This window comes from Peromyscus californicus, unplaced genomic scaffold (assembly GCF_007827085.1).
Source record: "Peromyscus californicus insignis strain IS unplaced genomic scaffold, ASM782708v3 Scaffold_11__1_contigs__length_118956290, whole genome shotgun sequence".
Taxonomy (NCBI): domain Eukaryota; kingdom Metazoa; phylum Chordata; class Mammalia; order Rodentia; family Cricetidae; genus Peromyscus; species Peromyscus californicus.
The window spans coordinates 69,838,305-69,858,492 of record NW_026294402.1 but is presented as its reverse complement, the minus strand read 5'-3'; the positions used below and the strand labels follow the sequence as shown (position 1 = coordinate 69,858,492).

General features: G+C 42.2%; 1 protein-coding gene across 4 annotated transcripts in view; it reads right to left on the bottom strand.

The window, feature by feature from the left end:
* Nucleotides 1–3,250: 3,250 nt before the first annotated feature.
* Atosa (atos homolog A) overlaps nt 3,251–20,188 on the bottom strand; it is a 76,540-nt gene continuing 59,602 nt past the window's right edge. For 3 of the 4 annotated variants that reach the window (XM_052714435.1, XM_052714427.1, XM_052714420.1), the window contains 7 exons: nt 19,412–19,525; nt 16,721–16,800; nt 15,623–15,731; nt 14,655–14,813; nt 10,399–10,467; nt 8,199–8,395; nt 3,251–3,824 (listed from right to left, as the gene is read on the bottom strand). In XM_052714435.1, the coding sequence (XP_052570395.1) occupies nt 3,671–3,824; nt 8,199–8,395; nt 10,399–10,467; nt 14,655–14,813; nt 15,623–15,731; nt 16,721–16,800; nt 19,412–19,525 (882 nt within the window). In that variant the 3' untranslated portion in view covers nt 3,251–3,670. Of the gene's footprint in view, nt 3,825–8,198; nt 8,396–10,303; nt 10,468–14,654; nt 14,814–15,622; nt 15,732–16,720; nt 16,801–19,411; nt 19,526–20,188 lie in introns of those variants that run through there. The other variant, XR_008213254.1, reaches the window with a different exon arrangement.

Below are 20,188 nucleotides of genomic sequence, written 5' to 3'. Positions count from 1 at the left end.
GGGGCAGTCAGAGCAGGAATTCAAGGCTATCCTGAGCTACACAGTAAGTTTGAGCCAGCTTGGGTTACACGAGACCCATCTCTAAAGAAAGAAAAAGTCTTCATCTGTCTGTCTTACCCATATCAGTGTTCCAACATAGGAAGATGAAATAGAAGCCAGGATATACACATATGCAGATTTAGCCCTATGTTCAAGATACCAGAACTGGGAGCTAGAAGGGCCAGGGTTTGGGGCAGGCCATTCTCACTCCCAGTGTGTTATATTCTGTAGGAAGCTGGAGCTGCAAAAAGCAACTTTTGACAAATCTTAATTCCCAGGGCCTGTTAGAACATGATTCTGTACCATCATTACTCATGTACTTTAATCTTTAAAACTGCACATTGATCCCCAATACTCCACCCCTCAGAATACTCTTTTGACCTCTAAATATTGGCCACTCCTCTTCCTCCTCCTCTTCCCCCTCCTCTTCCTTTCTCCTCCTCTTCCTCCTCCTCCTCCTCCTCCTCCTCCTCCTCCTCCTCCTCCTCCACTTTTTGTTTGTTTTAAAGATGGGGACTTACTATGCAGCCAAACAGGCTAGCCTTAGATTTGCTGCAAAGCTCAGTCTGGCCTCAAATTAAATGATTCTCCCTCTTCTGGTTGATGCCTGATGTAACCAGAATCTCAAGTCAGCTGTTTGCCCCTTTTTATCAAGAAACAAAGAGAAAACCAAGAAATGGCGATTGTTTAAAGGAAATACGGTTTTGTTTCTGCTGTTGGGTGCTTTTCACTTTTCAGTTTGGGCCAAAACTGATCGAGAAAAATCCTCAGTTTCTCTCCACCTGGACTGTAGCTACCTACAAGTTATGGAATTCATGAAACACAACTCAAGGAATTTGCACGTGTAGCTATAGCTAAACATGGTTGAAATCTTAGTTTGGGAAACCTTGGGGTTTAGGAATTTGGGCTACTCTGGTTCCCAGCACTGGATTTCCTGATACGTTTTTCTTCTCTATGGTCCCTGTATGTGCCATTGCCCTATCACAGCTATGAGCTACCATTCCTGGCTCTGTCCTGTCCTTTGTTGAGATGAATGGTCTCACTCTATGGTTCAGGTTGGTCTTGAACTCATGAATTTCCTGGGTTCAACCTTCATCTTACATGATTTTTGACAAAGAGTCTATATAACTCAGGCTAGCCTCCAACTTGCTACGGAGCTACAGCTAGACTTGAATTCATGGTCCTCCTGCTTCAGGCTTTGGAAGTCTGGATTACATGAGCCACTATGCCTGCCTTTTTACCTGGCCCTTTATCCGGCTCTTCATTTGTTTGTTTTTTGTCTTGAGACAGACTCATTGTGTAGTCTATATTGAGCCCTAATCCATAAGTCTTCTGTCTTGGTCTCCCAAATGTTGGGATGACAGGCCTGTACCACTACACCTGGCTTTACCTACCTCTTAACAAGAGGATTTTGGAGTTAGTGGGATGGTTTAGTAGGTAAGGCACTTGCCCCCAAGCCTAACAACTTGATTGTGATGTCTTCCTTGAATCCCACTCTCTCTAGTTTTACCCTCTTCCTGAGATCACTTCCGTCCTTGTAGCCTGAGCTGCCCTCAATCCAGAATAGGGCTGTTCCATAGTACTTTCTGTGATGATGTGGGCTGTCTACATTTGTGCTATCTAACACAGTGGCTACTAATCATATAGTGCTAAATGCCAGTGAGCATTTAATGTGGCTAGTGCAAGGAACTGAATGCTTAACGAATTAGCCATAGAGATTAGGAACATCCACATACTTTTGACAGAGATTCTTACAATTAGGTTCAGTCCAAGAACTGATGCTAATCGAAGCTGCCTCCAGTGGTTCTGATGTGAATGTGCACACAATAGTTGGGATTTAGTAAGCATGTAAAAGCTTTAAAAGGTCAGAAGATCAGAATTTTCTTTTCTTCCCTCCCTTTGTTTTTGAGACACACATGTAGCACAGGTTGGCCTCAAACACCATGAATCAGGAATAAACCTTGAACTCCTGATCCTCCTGCTTCTGCCTCCCTTGTGTTGGGATTACAACGTGTACCATGCTTGCCTGGTTCACACTGTGCTGTGGGTTGAACCCAGGGCTTGGTGCATGTCAGACAAGCACTCCATGACTGATCTATAGTTCATTGAAGGAGAGAATGGATTTTTTTTTTGTTTTTGTTTTTTTGTTTTTCGAGACAGGGTTTCTCTGTGTAGCTTTGCGCCTTTCCTGGAACTCGCTTTGGAGACCAGACTGGCCTCGAACTCACAGAGATCCGCCTGGCTCTGCCTCCCGAGTGCTGGGATTAAAGGCGTGCGCCACCACCGCCCGGCGGATTTTTAATTTAAAGGATATATAGTAGGAGACTTGAAAATTATCTGAAACCAAGTGAGGTACTGAGTAGTTAGAATGGGAAATCTCTCTCTCTCTCTCTCTTTCTCTCTCTCTCTCTGAGACAGGGTCTATGTAGTTGTGGCTCTCCTCCCGGGGCTCACTATGTAGACCAGCTAGCTTCAAACTTGAAGCAATCCTCCAGTCTCTGCACCCCCAGTGTGGGGATTACAGGAGTGTGTCCCAATCCTGATCTGCACTCCAAATATTCCTGTTATCTGGTGTGCTGCCCATCACCCCAGCACAAATATCAAGGACAGAACACAGGTTCTATCCAAGCATGGCAGGAGGAGGCTTCTGATGCATCCAGTCAGGCTCCCTTGCTTGGTAGCCTTTCCCGCTGTCAAATGCCTCTCTCTCTCCTCGGCAGCTGTAGAGGTAAAATGAAAACTGTCTGATGGCTAATCCAACAGTTAAACAAATGTCTCATCTCAGAATAAAAGGCAAATACACGTTTTAGGTTTTTTTGCATATATTTACAATATAAATATTAATTTGTTTTCAAAGTACATATTCTTTTTAAAAGTGTGAGAAAATTATCTAGCATGGGACAGCCATTTAAAGTAAAACCTCTACAGTTGTGATTCAGGAAAAATAGAACATTTTGGGGAGGGAGGACCTCAGAAGGGATGAGAATGGGCATGAGGCTGAGAGCTTGCCAGGGGAATAGAGCAGCTTTGTCTGACTGCACCGAGGAACAGCATGTTACTCCAGGGATAGCCCCTGAATGGGTGTTGTAAAAACTAACCTGGAGAGATATAAAAAGCAGACATGCTTGCATAGTGCATTAATCTTCAAGAAGCCCAACATTTCATTCTCACTTTCAGTAGCTTAAATGAATAGCACTTAAAACACACCACACAAAATTAAAGACTTGTGCATATATTTCGATTTCAACATTAATGTCAAAAATACATAGTATGATTTTACAGAGGATTGTGCTACATTAGAACACTAGAGACAAACATCACTTGAGTATTAAGGAAAACATTAAATATTAAATAACAGAAATAAAATGTGTAAACACTAATCTAACCGGGGATTTTGCTATTGCAACTGTCCAATGACGTGGTTTCCACGGTATGGAAAGGGTGAAGACACGGCTGCTTCCAGTCCACACGGAGTCACAGGTCTCACTTCAGGGCTCCTTTAACAAAGTCTGGTCCAGGACAAGAGGAGTGCCACTGACCCGCTGGCTCTGATTTGATGGCCTCCATTCTGTGGATGCTCATGTTCAAGCCTGGGTACTGAGCGAATACTTTAAGTTGCCCCTCACCCCCATCAACATCTTGGTGAAAACTGAGGGTTTGTTGGCGATTCAGTGTAAGATTTGAGTTCATACGCAGCACCGCTATCAACCTCCATGGACTTTCTAGAGAAGAGGAGCCGTACATCTCTATGGAGGTAGATCTTTCCAGATTTAGAACTCTGGAACCTAAGTAAATACAAAGAAAGAATAATAACGTTAGAGAATGAGTCTTTAAAACAAGTAAACCTAATCATTAAAATGTGAAGCAGGAAGAATCAGTGTTGCTGTACTACTACATTAACTCGTTCCTTATTTAGGGTCTGAATTGTCAAAATCACACTCCTGGTTCATCACACCCTGAACCGCACTCCTGTTCTGTAATGGGACCAAGGCTTCTTTGTTCTGAGTCTGGGTTTGGACTTCCCTGCTCCCCTCTGACTCTGCTGCACATGCACCTTCCTCATCTAAGGTATCAAGTTTCCATGACACCAGCCGATTATAGGAGTACGCCTTGGGCTTTGTGGTCAGGCAGATCCTAGACACACAGACAGACACAGTTCATATAAATTAGCTGCCCATGACTCAGAGTAGATTAAAATGGCTTCCATACCTGAAGAATACTAAAAGTTTTTTCTGGATATGATTGCTTACATCTGCAATCCCACTATTCAGTAGGCTGAGACAGGAGGACTGTCATGTTTGAGCCCATCATGGACTACATATTGAGTTACAAACCAGTCTGGATTATAATATAATAATTTGTCTCAAAGCAAAACAAAATAAAACAGACAAGAGTCAAGTTTTTCTTAAATGTGTATTTGTGTATGTGAGCATTCCTCTCTCTCTCTCTCTCTCTCTCTCTCTCTCTCTCTCTCTCTCTCTCTCTCTCTGTCACAGTATCAAAGTATCAGGTATTTTCCTCACTCTCCACTTCATTTATTAGGCAGGGACTCTTGCTGAACTCAGAGCTCCCTGAATGGCGAGTCTAGTAGCTTAGTTAGGGTTTCCAATGCTGTGATAAAACTCCATGACACAAACAACTTGGGGAAGAAAAGATTTACTTCATCTTACAACTTGTAGTCCATCATCCAGGGAAGCCAGGATAGGGACTCAAGGCTGGAACCTAGAGGCAGAAACTGAAGCAGAGGCCATGGAAGAGTGATTAATGGCTTGCTCCTCCTGCTTTTTTGTAGCACCCAGGACCACCAGCCCAGGGGTGGCGCTTCCCACAGTGAGCTAGGCCCTTCCTCATCAACTCTCTATCAGGAAATGCATCACAGGCTTGCGCACATGTGTAGCCTGAGGCTTTTCTGCATTCTGCCTGGTCCCACAGCCGCTTATAAATAAGCACTCAGAGGCTTATATTAATTATAAATATTTGGCCGATGGTCAGCTTATTACCAACTAGCTCTTACAACTTAAATTAACCCATTTCTATGAATCTATGCATTGCCACATGGCTGTGGCATTACTGGTCTGCTGGCATCTTGCTCCTTGGGCAGCTGGATGGCGTATGTGAGGCTTTGCCCTTCTTTTCCTGTACCTCTGCTTGGATTTCCCACTTGGAACTATCCTGCCTTGCCGTAGACCAAGGAAGCTTTATTTATTAACTACCAGGAGCAACATCTATTCACAGCATACAGAAAGACGTCTCACACACAGGCCAAGCTGGTGGACGCATTTTCTCAATCTTCCAAAATGACTCTAGCTTATGTCAAGTTGATGTAAATACTAGCCAGAAACTCTAGCCAGCCAGCTCATTCCAGGGATTCCATTTTTGGCCTCCTAAGAGCAAAGATTCTAGATGGCTGTCACTTTCGCCCTGCTTGAATGTGTGTTCTGAACCTCAGATCTGTGCAGCAGGTGCTTCACCCACCAAGTCACACACTCCCCGCCCCCCAGTCCATAGTTTTTGTTTTGATACTGGGTCTCACCCTGTTCTCAGGCTGCCCTGGAACTCACTATATAATGAATGCTGGCCTCTAACTTTGAGTAATCTTCCTGTCTTAGCCTCCTTAGTGCAGCAAATATTACAGATGTTAAGCATTTAAGCATTATGCTGGGCAAGCTTCACGTTTTGGGACAATCACTGCTATTCTTTGCAATTGGTTACATGAAACCATCAAACCTAAACACCATTAGAAGTAATGATGAAAGTTAGTAGTGAAATGAAAAGGGGCTATCAAAAGTTGGCTCGGAGCTGTTTCTATCTTCCACTACCCTTCCCCAGCAGATGCCACCCAGTGCTGATTTCTCCTACTGTCCTTGGCATAGCAGAAATGGTCTGTGTTTATGAACTTTACTCCAAAACTAATGGAAAGGCCTGGTGTGGCAGCATGTGCCAGGGCCAATCTCACTGGCTGGCTCACTTCTCCTCCCTTAAGTTTTCACCTTGGAAGGCTTTGGGGAAGATGCCATTTTTCCAATTAGGCTTTGTATAGCTTATAAGTATTTAGTCGTGTTATGTGAAGACTGAAAGGCGAGGTCGCTGATTTGGGGTGAGTGTTGGCTACACATGCTAAGGCTGTTCAACTTCAGGAGGCTGGTAATGCAACTCAGCAGCGTTCACTGGGCTCTAGGTTTGATCCCCGATGCCACCAAACAACCAAACAGCAGGCGTCAAGACAACGCTGAAATGGGTGCTGAATCCGAAGACTGCCTCCTTCCCATTGGGCTGGGAGGCTGACGGACAGACTGACTTTGCGGTACTCGGGACTGAACCCAGACTCTCATACACACTAGGAAAGTACTCTCAAAAAGCTGTATTTTCAGCCCTCTTTTTTCTTTTGACTCTGGCAAGGTCTCACTATGCTGCAAAGGCTGGTCTTGACTGTGCACTGTAGCCCAGGCAGAGCTGAACTTGGGATCCTCCCTCCTCAGCCTCCCCAAACTGCTAAAATCACTGCCTCCATCACCGGGCTTGGCTGTCATTGCTTTTTATTATTATTTATTTTGGTAGCACTGAAAAAAAAATCCAGGGCCTTCCTCACACTCTCGTACTAGGGAGACAGACACTCTCTCAGTGAGCAGCACTGCCCACCACTGGGAAGTATTGCTATACTATGCGATTTCATTACACGTCTCCTTTATTTATTTGTTGCCATTTTATTTCACATCTCATTTTATCTATTTGTTTTTTAAGTTTCTTACACTAGGATATCACCCTGTAATCTAGGCTTACATGGAATTCACTACATAGTCTAGGATGACCTTGAACTCACAGCAGTCAGTCATCCTGCCTCTGCCTCTCCAAGTGCTTGGTTTAACATTAAAAAAAAAAAAAATCTGTGTGTGAGGGGAGGGGAGGGGATACTTGCCACCATGCAAGTAGTTTTCAGAGGGACAACTTGTGCGAGTTGGTCCTTGTACCACGTGAGGCATATCTCACCTGCCCACATTTCTTCTTTTGACAAAGTTTTCCAAGTTTGTGTTGCACAGGCAGTTTTTCATACTCCTAGCTTATGGAACATGGTGTAGTATGATGCTCTTGTCAGGCATTGCCAAGGTGAGTGTAACACACTGTCTTCTGGGGACAGAACAAGACAGGGAGAGGCCCACCAAGCAGCATTCTAAGAGGAACAGTCAGTCACTGCTTCAGGTGTGGAAACTGCATGTCTAACTCATTCCCGACCCAAGCTGCAGCATGGGGCTTACACACGGAAGGACAGCTGGGACCCACAGGGTCCTGAGAGCCAATCACTGATATGGCTGAGAATGTTCTACAGTTACAGGAACAAGGCTGCTGACTTCTGCTTTTGTTTTGCTCAGTGTTCCTGAGGGCTACATAGGGATTGGCAGGGGGTGGGGGGGTGGGGGGTGGGGGTGGGGGTTAAAATGCAACTTAGGGATGTTGGCAAAATGAACCAGAAGGACAACAAAACCCAAAACCCTTCCACAACCTAGAGCTCAGTAACTCGGAGACTAAGGCATCCTGGAAATGTGCCCTCCATGTAGCACTATTACCTCCTAGATGTCTAGAAGCATGCCTTGCAGGAAATGGTCAAGGAGTGATGGAGAGTCCATTTTCAGAACTCCTCTGTCCAATATGGCCACTAGCTACACGTGGTTAACAGCCACCTGAAATGGGACTACTTCAAATGGACTGTGCCGAGTGTAAAACAAATTGCTGATTTAGAAGATATAAAGTATCTTGGAGCCTCGACCACCCAGATTCGGGATTACAGGTAAGAGGCTCACTCCATAACTAGCTTTGGCGGTTTACTACATGCCTGCTGCTAACTGCAATCCAGGCTGATGGCTCAGGTTAAGTTTCTATCAGCATCACTGGTTAAAAACTTACTGCCTCAATTATCAGGCTTCACTCTGACTTTCAGTATTTCCCAGTTAACAGCTACAAGTGCGAGCCCCTGACTCCAGTAAGCACCAAGGGTGGGAGGAATGAATGCCACACGTTCTCCATCCGGGCATGTTGTCAAGAGGCCCCATGAGCAGAGTACACGGTACTGGTCCAGTTGGTCAAAAAGTTCCCTTACAAAACAAGTGTAACGATGTTAAATTGTTCTGAAGTAAGGCTATTTTCCTATTAATTTGAAACATTACCTCAGATGTATGAGGTAGCGTAATAACTGTGCTGTGTGCTGGACGCTCTCTTTATTAATACTTCTCTTCATTTCTTGTTTAACAGGAACAGAAAATGTTCTCTGTCGCAGGAATGTCTGGTGATTGGCGGGCATACCTCGTAGGTCATACATCACAACAAACATCTTCACCACAGTCTTATTAGGATTGAATAAGGTCTGAAGAAACAACAGAGGGGTTATTCTTCACAATGATGATTGTTTATATGACTCACAGCACCATGCCAGTAATTAAACAGACAGTTTAGTAATTTAATTCCACTAGATAGGTTCCATTTCAGAGGCTAACATTAACATTTCAAAAGTTCACAAAGTAATACTCAAATTTTTTTCAAAGATTCAACTTCATTTCTTATGTCACAATAAGATAAAATCCTGTAGTAAGTCAAAATCTTTAGCCACAAATTTCATATTTAATAGCAAACCAGACACATTTTTCTCACTGTTCAGATTTTCAGAAACTGTTGTGCTAATTTAAGCAGAATACAGTTCTCATGGTGTATTTTGTGAGCATATTCTAGGTTCTGTCATTTCAAATATTAGCTGGTGATATCAACCGCAAGTTCTCAAGGTGGATTATAATTTTTCTTATGTTTTAATGGATTGCAGTTTTTAAAATAAAAATACAAGCTCAGCAAAACTAAGTTTAAAGTAGCTGTTTTAAACTACTTATTGTAAAATTATATTGCTATAAATGTTCAAAGGGAGACTTTTCTATTGAAAATATTTCCAGGTCAGGATATAAAGCTCATTCTCATTAGCTTCAAAGTCTATAACAACATTATATTTTCATACTCGGAATCATCCACAAATGATCAGACTTCACAAATCATCAGTATCATTAGAGACCAAAATATGAGAAGGCTGAAGTCATTCAATTGTTCTTGGCTATGAATAATTTATTTTTTAATATACATTTTTAAATAAAAACCCAGGCTGCTGAACTGACTTTAACCAAATTACCAACACATCAATCGGTAACTTGGTGCCATGCTTTCAGAAGCTCATCCCGGGGCTGGCCATCACTCACTGAATCAAAATGAGAAATATATCAACATTATGATCCAAGTTTACAACCTAGCAGTGCTAAGATCAAGGCTGATACATTCAACAAGCACAAGCAGACCCAGAATTTCAAACCACGTAAGAAATAAAATCATCCAAATAAAATGGACCACTCAGAGGTGGACTTTTCTTTCTGGGTTAATGTCTTATTACTAGGGCAGCTCACAGCTAGCTCTCCAGTGATTCACATGCCCTCATGGGTTCCACAGTCAGGGGCTAGAGAACAGAAGCCTATCACTCTTGAACTTTAAACAAACAGTCTGGGACAGAGAAATCACATTTTAATATGCAGCCGTTCTTGGTGGTACACATGCAGATTGCTCACTACTGTCCCACCCCTGTGAGAGGCCAGATAAATGCACAGGCTCAGCATAGCACTGAGACAGACGTGATAAGGTGTGACCAGGCTGACAAAAGCGCTGACTCCCTGAGGTCACAGGGCTCAGAAAGCCTGTTGGGCTAGACCAGAGGCTGAGTGCAAGCAGCCAGCCTCAGCCAGATTCTTCCAGTCTGCAAAATCTGAAGCAGATTGAGGACTTTCGGTGTTATCTAGATCAGATAGAAAGATAACGTAGATCAGGTCTGTCCTGGTTATAAGGGGTATTCTGAGCCCAAATTAGATGAATATACAGATGAAGGAATGCCACCTTCTCTGCTCTGGAATCATCAGATTGTACTGGGTCAGTTTTAGAAACCATTACACTAGTAATAACACCTCATTTCCCATATTTTCCTACCAAAGCATTTCTAATATTTTGGGGTCTCCTTTTATATAGGTCAATCTCAATATGGTTTAATATTTAATAGAAGACACTGGTCAGGATCTAATTATATTGAAAACAGGTCAGTTTAAGTCATGTAAATGGTATGTATCATTTGCCTAAAGCATTCACCTCTATTAGATTATTAATTATCTTTTCCTTTAATGGAGGTCCCCAAAATGGTCACTCCTGGGGCAGAGCATGGCAACTCCAAACAGAGCTGCAGCCCACTGTTACTTACCAAGGTTGTTGCAGCAGCAGTAGCAGGAGAAAGGGCTAAGTTCTATATGTGTGTGAGAGAATGATTATTGCAATTGTAGGCTATAAAACACATACCACTTGTATCGTTCCTGAAGGAGGTACTCGATAACCCCTTTTACCAAGGGACTCTAAAGTAATCACACCCTTGAAACAAAAGAAGACAAATTGAGTGCATATGTATATAAAAGACAAAAAGTAACAACACAACACGTTATTACACTTTCAGTAACATTTCTATGGGAAAATATTCAAATTGCATTGAGATACAGTCTGTGAATATGAAACAGTGAGGCTCCCCCTTCTAAAGAAACCATTCACTGCTGCTCTTCTGGACATGTTTGCAACAATCAGCATACAGCATGACCTAAGGCCACACTGCTGGGAACTGCCACCGAGACAGACTAAGGGTCAGGTTTCCTAGCCATAAGGAAATAAAGTGAGGCTATAGGATTAGTTCCCATCATCCAAGAGAAGAGGGGGAATGGAGAAGCAAAGAAGTGGCTGGTCTTGGAGTATAGAAAAGTATATTGGAGTACACAAAGTATCATTTTGGGCCCCAAATAGAAGGAATTCTTCAGTCAGGGAGTCAACAACTTAAACATCAAATTTTCTAATGACAGACAGAAGAAAAGAACTAAGACAACAGGTAGGTGGGGGTAGGGTCCCAGGTTCCAGTCTGATGAATTTCCAGCAGAAGAGATGTTCAAAGCAAATGTGAAAAATGAAGGTCTACCAGCAACACAAGGCTGCCTGTTCTGCACCAAAGCCACACAAGTCCTTTTCCAAAAGGAAATGCTACTTCAGAAGTAGCTGGGTCACACTGTGTCTTAACCTCTATCTTCTTGAGGTGCTTGGAATGTTTATTTTTTTTCCATTTTTTTTGACACAGGGTCTCTTGTAGTCCAGGCTGGTTTCAAACAGGCTATGTTGCCAAGTCTGGCCTTGAACTCCAGATCCTCCTGCTTCTGCTTCCCACGTGTTGGGATTACACCATGTGTGTCACCATGTTTAATTTATTTCTGTTTCTTTTGGTTTGCTTTTTGGTTTACACAAAGCCTTGCTATGTAGCCAAGACTGGGCTGGAACGGATGAAAATCCCCTGCCTCAGCCCCTCAAGTGTTGAGATGCCCAGGCTACTGCCCTTTAGCTGTTTCCTTGTTAAGCAATCTAAGACTTTGAACTAGCTCTAAACCAGAGCACAGTGGCTTGAGAGATGAGATCCAAGGAGAGGTGAAAGGTGAATCACAGTCATTTCACCAGCAGCAGCAGCAGCAGCAGCAGCAGACACATGATCTCGCTAGAAAAGCAGTCTGCCTAGCCACTCTCCAGATCTACCAAACCAAATCTGCCTTTCAACAGGACTTTCCTGATGATATCATTGTAAACCAAGTTTAAGAAAACCTTAAGCATAGGCATTTTGTCTGCAAAGTCCAAACAACGAGGAAGAAAGAAGAAATGTAAAGGAAGTAAACTCAAAGCTCAGATTGAACACGCAAAAGCTTCTCAGTAACCAGGGTGACCACATGGCCATAGGTGGAGACAGTAACATATCACAGGACTGTGGCACTAGGTGACATCTTTGTTGGGTTTGGAAACTAGACCCGGGTTGGGAATAAAAAGGAGTGGACCACAGTGAAAAGAGAGTCATACTCTGACACATGATCCTAACTTCACCTGGAGAGCATGGACATTAGACTTAGGCCCCTGCAATGCAACAGTATTTCCTCACAGTGTGCTCAGCATACTCACTGAGGCGTGTGCTCACCACTTTTCAAGAACAAGCAGTGTGGACAGTTACATGAAAAACACACTCTTCTTTCTAGTTCCAGAAAGGAAAAGTAAAGCATATTAAAATGATAGCTACTTTTATAGTCACACTGGTAGAGCCAGGAGTTACTGCCCTTTCTCATAACCTCCTTCTCACACAAGAAGGAGAAAGCCAGGGTGGTTGGAACTACAACTGTGACTGTATTTCTTTCTCTAATATACAGTTCTGATAGTTTTTAGAACATAACAATAATGTGATTAAGCTGATAGTGACTGAAAAAATTTAAAAGGTCTTTTAAGTTTAGCGCAGCACTCCAATACAAACATTTTTTTTCCTTTTCAATTGAGTGTATTTGTGTGGGTATGTGCATATGAGTACAGTACCCTTGGAGGCCAAAAGAGGGCGTTGGATCCCCTGGAACTAGCATCAGAGACCGTTGTAAGCTGCCTAAGGTGGGTGCTGGGAACCAAACTTGGGTCCTCTGGAAGAGCAGCCAGTATTCTTAACTGCTGAGCCTTTGCTCCAGCCTCCAAACAACAATCTCAAAGGATAGAAAACCAGCAGAAGCACTGGACAGCTAGGAATTACACAAAAATACCAGAATTTGATTAATATGACTTGATTCGTTTCACAGGCCAGACTGTTAGTATTTACACTTAGGAAATTACCCTATTTAATATAAAGAAACATCTCCTCTGGCATTTTTGTCATAGAAAGGTTAAGATGAACTAAATTTGACAGACTCCTAGCACACATAAAAAAATCTTCAAATTATTGAATTGTAGGGTGTGACGACACACCAGTAATCCCATTACTTGGGATGTGGAGACAGCAAGACCAGGAGTTCAAAGTCAGCCTCAGCTACGCAGACTTTGAGGTCAGACTGGTTTCTCTGACACCGTTTCCAGGCAGCTGAGTGTTGTGGTGCAGTTCTGGGAGCACATTCTTACTGCTGACTTCAACAGGAAGAATTGATTTTTAAAGAATTGTTTGATGCAGAATCTCACCACAAAGACTGTTCTGTCCTAACATTTTACCTCTGGGGACCATTCAACCTGTGAGGAAAGGTCACACAATTATTAGAGTAACATAAGGGTGCATGACTTCTGGTGGTCTGGGATACGTATCATCTAACAAAACATGATCAGTCCTTTGAAAGAAGACTAAACTATCAAAATAGAACAAAATTTAGGAAAGATTTGTAGTGGAATGTTTGGAGTGAGCTGCTAGTAAAAGGAACCCATACCTACTAAGTAAACAGGCTAGGGGGAAATATGATAGACAGTTGAGCGAAGACCATATTACAGAAAAGGCAGGCAGGCCTTGATTTTCAGTTGTTTTAGATTTTTGAGACAGGGTTCCCCTCTGTAGCCAAGGCTCTTCTAGAACTCACTACATAGCCCATGCTGGCCTCAAACCTACTGAGATATGAAGGCAGGCATCCTTAAAGGATGAACTAACTTAATTCAGTAGGTTGACTTATCCCTTTTCCAGTAACTATTCAGAGTCTTCTGTTTGTACATATTTCAGAACTCTGTTATTTTCTATCAAAGTCTAAAACACTAACCAGGACCTTGACCAAAATTTCACCCTAAAAATGGAGTAAGTCTAAACTAGCCTCCTTGACAAACTGGGTCAACAATGAGGTGGCCAGATTTAGGGCCCTAAAAAGCATAGCATCTCCTCCTCTCAGGTATGGGGAAATCCTTTTTCACAGCTTTTATTCTTAACAAAAGACATTGTCACTAGTGTTCTTCAAAGCCCTGAGGCAGGAGAGAGGGAGCCACTGGGCAGGTGTGAAGTCAGGCTGTAGAGTTCTAGGCCTGTGTGAATTTCTGCTTCTCACAGTGAGACTTATGTGACCCTGCACTTCACACCGTCACTACAAACTTCTCCTTGGTATTTTGAAGAAGTGTTTATATACACTCCGGTGTTCAGAAGCACTTCTGCAGGGTAATGCTTATTTTACCCAGAATCCACTGCAACAGAAAATGGGAAAGATAAATTTACTGGACCGCAGGCTCAAGGCTGTGCTCTAACTCCCAGAAGCTCTCTTTCTTTCCACTAAGACACTGCTGTAATGAGAAATAGCTCATACTCCCTAGAACCCCATGTTCAAAAAAGAATGTGCCAAAGACAAACCAAACAGGAGAAGGTGGGGTGAAGGGGCCTCGGGCAGCCACAGGTCCCCAGATCTTACTAAGTGTGACTGAGGTAAGAAATATGTGAGAAGGCAGTAGCCACCTGGAATTAGAGTGTGCATTAAGCACTGGGGGATTTGTGTGAACTTGGCAGGTTGGACTGGCTGTGTCAATCAGTCATCAGTAAGTCGTGCAGAAACGAGTAAATTTTCAGCACCATTTTCAAATGCAAACCAGGTCACCTGTTATTTAAGCCAACTGAGAAAAAGGTCATGGAGCAGGAGTTTGGCTTACTGATCTATATCGGTTTCTAACTTTCTCTTAGGAATTGCTTCATGTTTTCAAGGACAGGACTGAAGCAGAGGTGTGAATTACTAGGTTGGCTGATTCTTGCAGAAAAAGACAATGAAAAAGGTACTTGCCATATAAGGCGAGGGAGCATTATCATCCGAAACACTGTAGAAAGACACTTCCACGGGCAGAGTTAAGTGCGTGGGGCAGAAAGTACCACTGGCTCCTACCTCGGCAGTAAAGCCATCAACTATGCCGAGGGGGTCTAAACGGTAATTCAGAACAGATTCCTGGAAGATAGAACAATTAGTAATTCATTTCATTTTCTTTCTTTCCCCCTCCCTCACTCTTTCTCTCCCTCTCTCTCTCTCTTCTAACACAAGACAGGGTTTCTCTGTGTAGCACTGGCTGTCCTGGAATTTGCTCTGTAGACCAGGCTGGCCTGAACTCAGAGATCCTCCTGCCTCTGCCTCCCAAGTGCTGAGATTAAAGGCATGTACAACCACTGTCCAGCTTTCATTTAATTTTCTATTTAAGGAAATACTTGACTATGCTTTCTAGTTCCCATGGTAGCATGCATCTGCAATCCCAACATTTGGAAGGCCGAGGCAAGAGTATTGTGAGTAGCCACTTGGGAGCCAGACTACGCTAGAGAGTAAGTTCAAGGCTACTCTGGGTGACACAGAGAGATCATGTCTCAAAATGAAAAATGATGTTATAGTGACTCACACCCGAAATCTCAGCACTTGGGTATCTGAGGCAACAGGACTTCTCTGAGTTCAAGGCTAGCCTGGGCTATGTTATATAATAGGCTCTACCAGAGAAGGTATGTGCCCATGAGAGAGCCCACTAGAAGGTGCTAGAAGGACTTAAACAGGCCACATACAGATGTTGCATTAGAAAGCTAAATCAAGCATTTGTCATGTTGGAAAATGATTGCTTTAAAAAAAAATGCTGAATCTATGGTGTTTTGTTTAGTTTAACTGAAAAAATAAGAGTCTAATTTTCTTCTCAGAAAGAATATTATTAAAGACATAACGATACTGTAGTCCTAGTTGGAGGCTCTTTGACTCCTAAAATAGTTTCAAAACAACATTACCTCAAAATTTCCTAGGAGACTAAGACTTGTGATTGGTGGAGCACTCGAACTCAAAAAAGGTTTTTCATGAACATCTGTGTCCTCTTCAATATTCAGACATGGTCGAGAGCTATTTTAAAAAAGCAAAGAAAAAAAGAACACATTAACTGCAATATTTTTTTATTTATATCTGTAAAATGAATTAGAAGCTGATTAGAATTAGAGGAAGTTCATTCAAACTAATATAATAAAATTAATGTTATCAAATTTTAAAATACAAAATTTGTAGTTGAAATTTCAGATTAAATATTGTATTGCTAATATTTGGTAAAGGATATATTATATATATATACACACACACATAATTCACTGAAAGGTTTCAAGGTATAATTTATAATATATCACATAGTGGAAGCTACTGGAAATGGATGATATTCAGAATTTTACAACCAGCTCACTTTCAGCTGAAAACAAAGACTAAATTATGTGACTGTAATTACGGGGCTGGAGATGTAGCCCCAGAGGCAGAATACTTAACTACTCCATATGAAGCCCTAGGCTGGATCCCAGGACTGACAAAGAAGGAAGCAGGGAGGGAGGGAGGGAAGGACAGAAAAAGGGAGGGTGGGAGGGAGAGAGGGAGGGAGGGAATGTGGGCTAGAAGACAGGTTAAGGAGTAGAAATGAATGAATCCACTTCAAACCTCAAGCCAATGTGTTTCTGATTACGGTGACAAGTACACAGTGAGGCTCATTGTCTCACTCTTTACAACATCACAATGAAAATAAGACTTTGTTGCTCTTTAATTAAAAATTTTAATTTCTATAAAATGTATGCACAAGGGTATTTTGTCTGCATGTACGTCTGTGTACCACGTGTGCCTGGTGTCCATGGAGACCAGAGGAAGGTCAGATTCCATCTGTAAGTTACAGATGGTTGCAAGCCACCATGTGGGTGCTGGGAATCGAACCAGGGTCTCTACAAGAGCGTCCAGTGCTCTTAACCACTGCACTATCTCTCCAGTCCCAAGATAATATTTTATTTTACTACACTTTTGACTCAGTGTTAGCATGTCTGCTGCGCCATTCTACTTCACACACATGCACTTTGAGTAATTACCTTCTGGAGGACAAGCTTCTCAGATGCAGCAGCGAAGTGTCTAGATCAAAGCAACCTGACTGCGTTTTTCTTTGAGGAACCTAAAAACAAAACAATTATTTGTATTTTTTGTTTGTTTGTTTGTTTGTTTTCAAGAAAGGGTTTCTCGGCCAGCCTGGGCTACAGAGTGAGTTCCAGGAAAGGCACAAAGCTACACAGAGAAATCCTGCCTCAAAAAAAAAAAAAAAAAAAAAAAGAAAAAAAAGAAAGGGTTTCTCTATGTAGCCCTGGCTGTCCTGGAACTCACTCTGTAGACCAGGCTGGCCTTGGACTCACAGGGATCCACCTGCCTCTGCCTCTCAAATGCTAGGATTAAAGGCATGAGCCGCCACCACCCAGCTATTATTTGTATTTTTTAAAGGACTACCTTTTAAAAATTATGAAAACACTCAGAAAATCCAAATTAAGCATATTGTTTTAAATGACATTTATTTTTTATATGTGTCTGGGTACATGCATGCTGGAGCATACATGTAGAGGTCAGAGGACAAATATATGAGTTAGTTCTCTTCTTCCATCATGTGGGCCCAAGGGACTGAATTTAGGTCACCTGGTTTGGCAGCAAGCACCTTTACCTGCTGAGCCATCTCACTGGCCCAAAGTATATCCTTAAAGTAATAGTATTTCTCTAAAAACAGTTTACTTTGAATAATGATGCTTATCACTATTTTTCTTTCATTCGCATTTTATTAACTAATATGGAAAAAAACCCCTAGATACTCATAAAAGCACTTTGACTAGGTTTTAAGTAGAACTAGGCTTTTCCCAAAACTAAAGCTTACATAGTATCTCTGTGCAAGGACTCTTACTCTGTGTGTATATGGTGTTTGTGTTCATGTACAAGTACAAGTATGTGTTTGCAGGTGTGCACATATGTGTGGAGGTCAGAGGTCAATGTCAGGCATCTTCTTCAGTCACTCTTTACCTCACTGTTTGAGTCAGGGTCTCTCATTGAACCTGGGTCCCACTGATTCTACTAGCCTGGCTGGTAAGCAAGTGCCAGAGCTCCTCCATCTCTGCCCCGGCCCCCATCACTGGGACTACAGACACTTGCTGTAGTGCTTGGCTTTTGTGTGGGCACTGAGGATCTGAACCCAGGTCCTCAGGCTTGTGACTGAGCCATCTTTCTACCCCAGGACTGTTATTAACTTATCTGCTTTGGGGGGACGTGTGCCTGTAACACTTAGAGCTTAAATTAAAAGGGGGGAAAAAGAGTGCTGAAATTCTACCCACTGTAACATTTCCAAGAAATGTAATACTTTACAGAGAATGGCTTTAAAAAACAGTGCTCTGAAGTTTCAATCACTAGCATATACTAGATTGTATTTCTTACAAAACACATTAAAAAATGAAAGTTCTAAGTTCAAATTAAGGGTAGTCACATACAACATGAGAATTAGATTGGTTTTGGAATTAAAACATGTATAAAAGTCTGTGATGCACTGGTCTGAGAAGAAACAGATGAAATCATGGCTAGGAGTAACGGCAACCCAGTAAACTGCACAGCTGCTGAGGCCAGAGGACAGAAAGCTCAGGGCCAGATGGACAACTCTGGGAGACCCTGCCTCAAAGGAAAGCCAACCATCCTAGACAAAGATAATAATAACAGGGAAAAAGATTGGTAGGATGCTTTCCTAGCATGTGCGTGTTCAAATGGGTTCAACCTTTTAATTCCACAGAAAAAGTCTCTGAATCAATTGTGTCCCAGAACCAGACCATATAAAACAAACCAACAAAAACAAACAAATAAGGACTTGTCTGTACAATTCTCAGCATAACTCAGCTCTGTCTTCCTTCACTTCATTCTCCATGCCCTGCCTGCTCTGTGCTTAGAACTTCTGCTAGACATTCTGAGCATTTCACTTTGTTGTCTATGGCCCTTTCAGGATTACCATTCCCTCCCCTTTCTGTCCATCATGCTAGGTTCTTTCTAAGTATCTGTCCAGGCACCTACTAAACTTCTACTCAGCCAATTCCATTCTACTATTTTATCCACATGGAGTTCATGTGTGTAGTTGCATGGATGTGGACATGCATGTGTGTGTGTGCATACTTCAAGGAAAATAATTTCATATCCAGATGTCTTCTTTCAAACATAACCCCACTCTTTGGAGACAGGGTCTCACTTTATAGCCCAGGATAGCTCTGATTTGCAGTCATCTAGCCTCACCCTCCCAAGTGGTGCTGGAATAGAACCCAGGGCCTCCTACTTGGATCTGCTGTCTCTGAACAATATTCCAAGCCCTCCAAAGCTAGATTTTAACCACTGCACTTGAAACTATGGAACTATTTATACTACTTTCTAAATAATACTGCTGCTGGTACTAATATTTACTGAGACTAAGAAAAAAACTAATTGTATTAAACTTCATCAAGGTATTTAAAAATTTTTTTTACACTTATTAACAAAATGCTTGGCAAAAGAATTTTAGAAATTTCAGGACCAGTGAAATACATTTTATATTTGTTCAACTTATAGTCCTTTCCTATATTATCATACAGCTATTAAATGTACTATCAAAACTTACAAGGTTTTCTAACTGAAAATTTATTTCACAGACTTTGAAATATTTCTATTAACATTAGCTGAAGTGCTTGCAAGCATCTCAGTGGCCTGCAGGTGCTGGGCACGAGGGGACTCAGGGAACTTACAGGACTTGAGAGGAGAGGCAACCCCGTCTGAGGGTGAAAGGCTCTGGTTGATGTCCCATCCAAGGAATGAAAGTTATGTTTTCTCCAGACACTTGGATGTTTCAGCGTATCCCTCTGTCAGGAAAAGGACTAGATTTTAGTGGGAATATTCAAATAATGACAACTTTGTAGATTCATTCCTGATGCAGTCTGAGATACACAGCCTTGGTGGTAAGGCTGAAGAGCCCTTTCTATCTTACATGTATAAACACACACATACACACATCAGCACAGAAAACAGTGCTTGTTTTTGATATCATGCTTCAAAAGTTCTAAAGTGAGCCCAAATATAACTGTTTTACCAGCACATCCAAATTATGCTTGAAGGGCCTGCATTCCTGCCAGGGTGGCTTTGAATCCGTATCTCTCTTCCCTCAGTTCTAAAAGCCTGGAACTGTAGGCATGAGGCACTGTGCCTCTCCAAAACATCTAGTGTTGTTAAGGCCACAGTAAGTCTTTGTGACAATTACACTTTTAGGGTGTACCTTCCTATTTAGACAATATGTTAAAGGTTTATAAACTATGAGGATCGATTATCATTTTCAGAATTATATGGTTATTTGGTATGACTCAAGGACTAAACTGTGAGGAAAAAACCAGGAATTAAGTCCTCTGATTAACCACTTGGTGGAACTCCTGCAGATACCCGGCTCATTACTGGGCAGCATTGGTGACAGGCCGGAGCTGCTTGCAGAACACATGAAGCTGATGGGGATGTCTGCTTGATTCCTGGCTGTT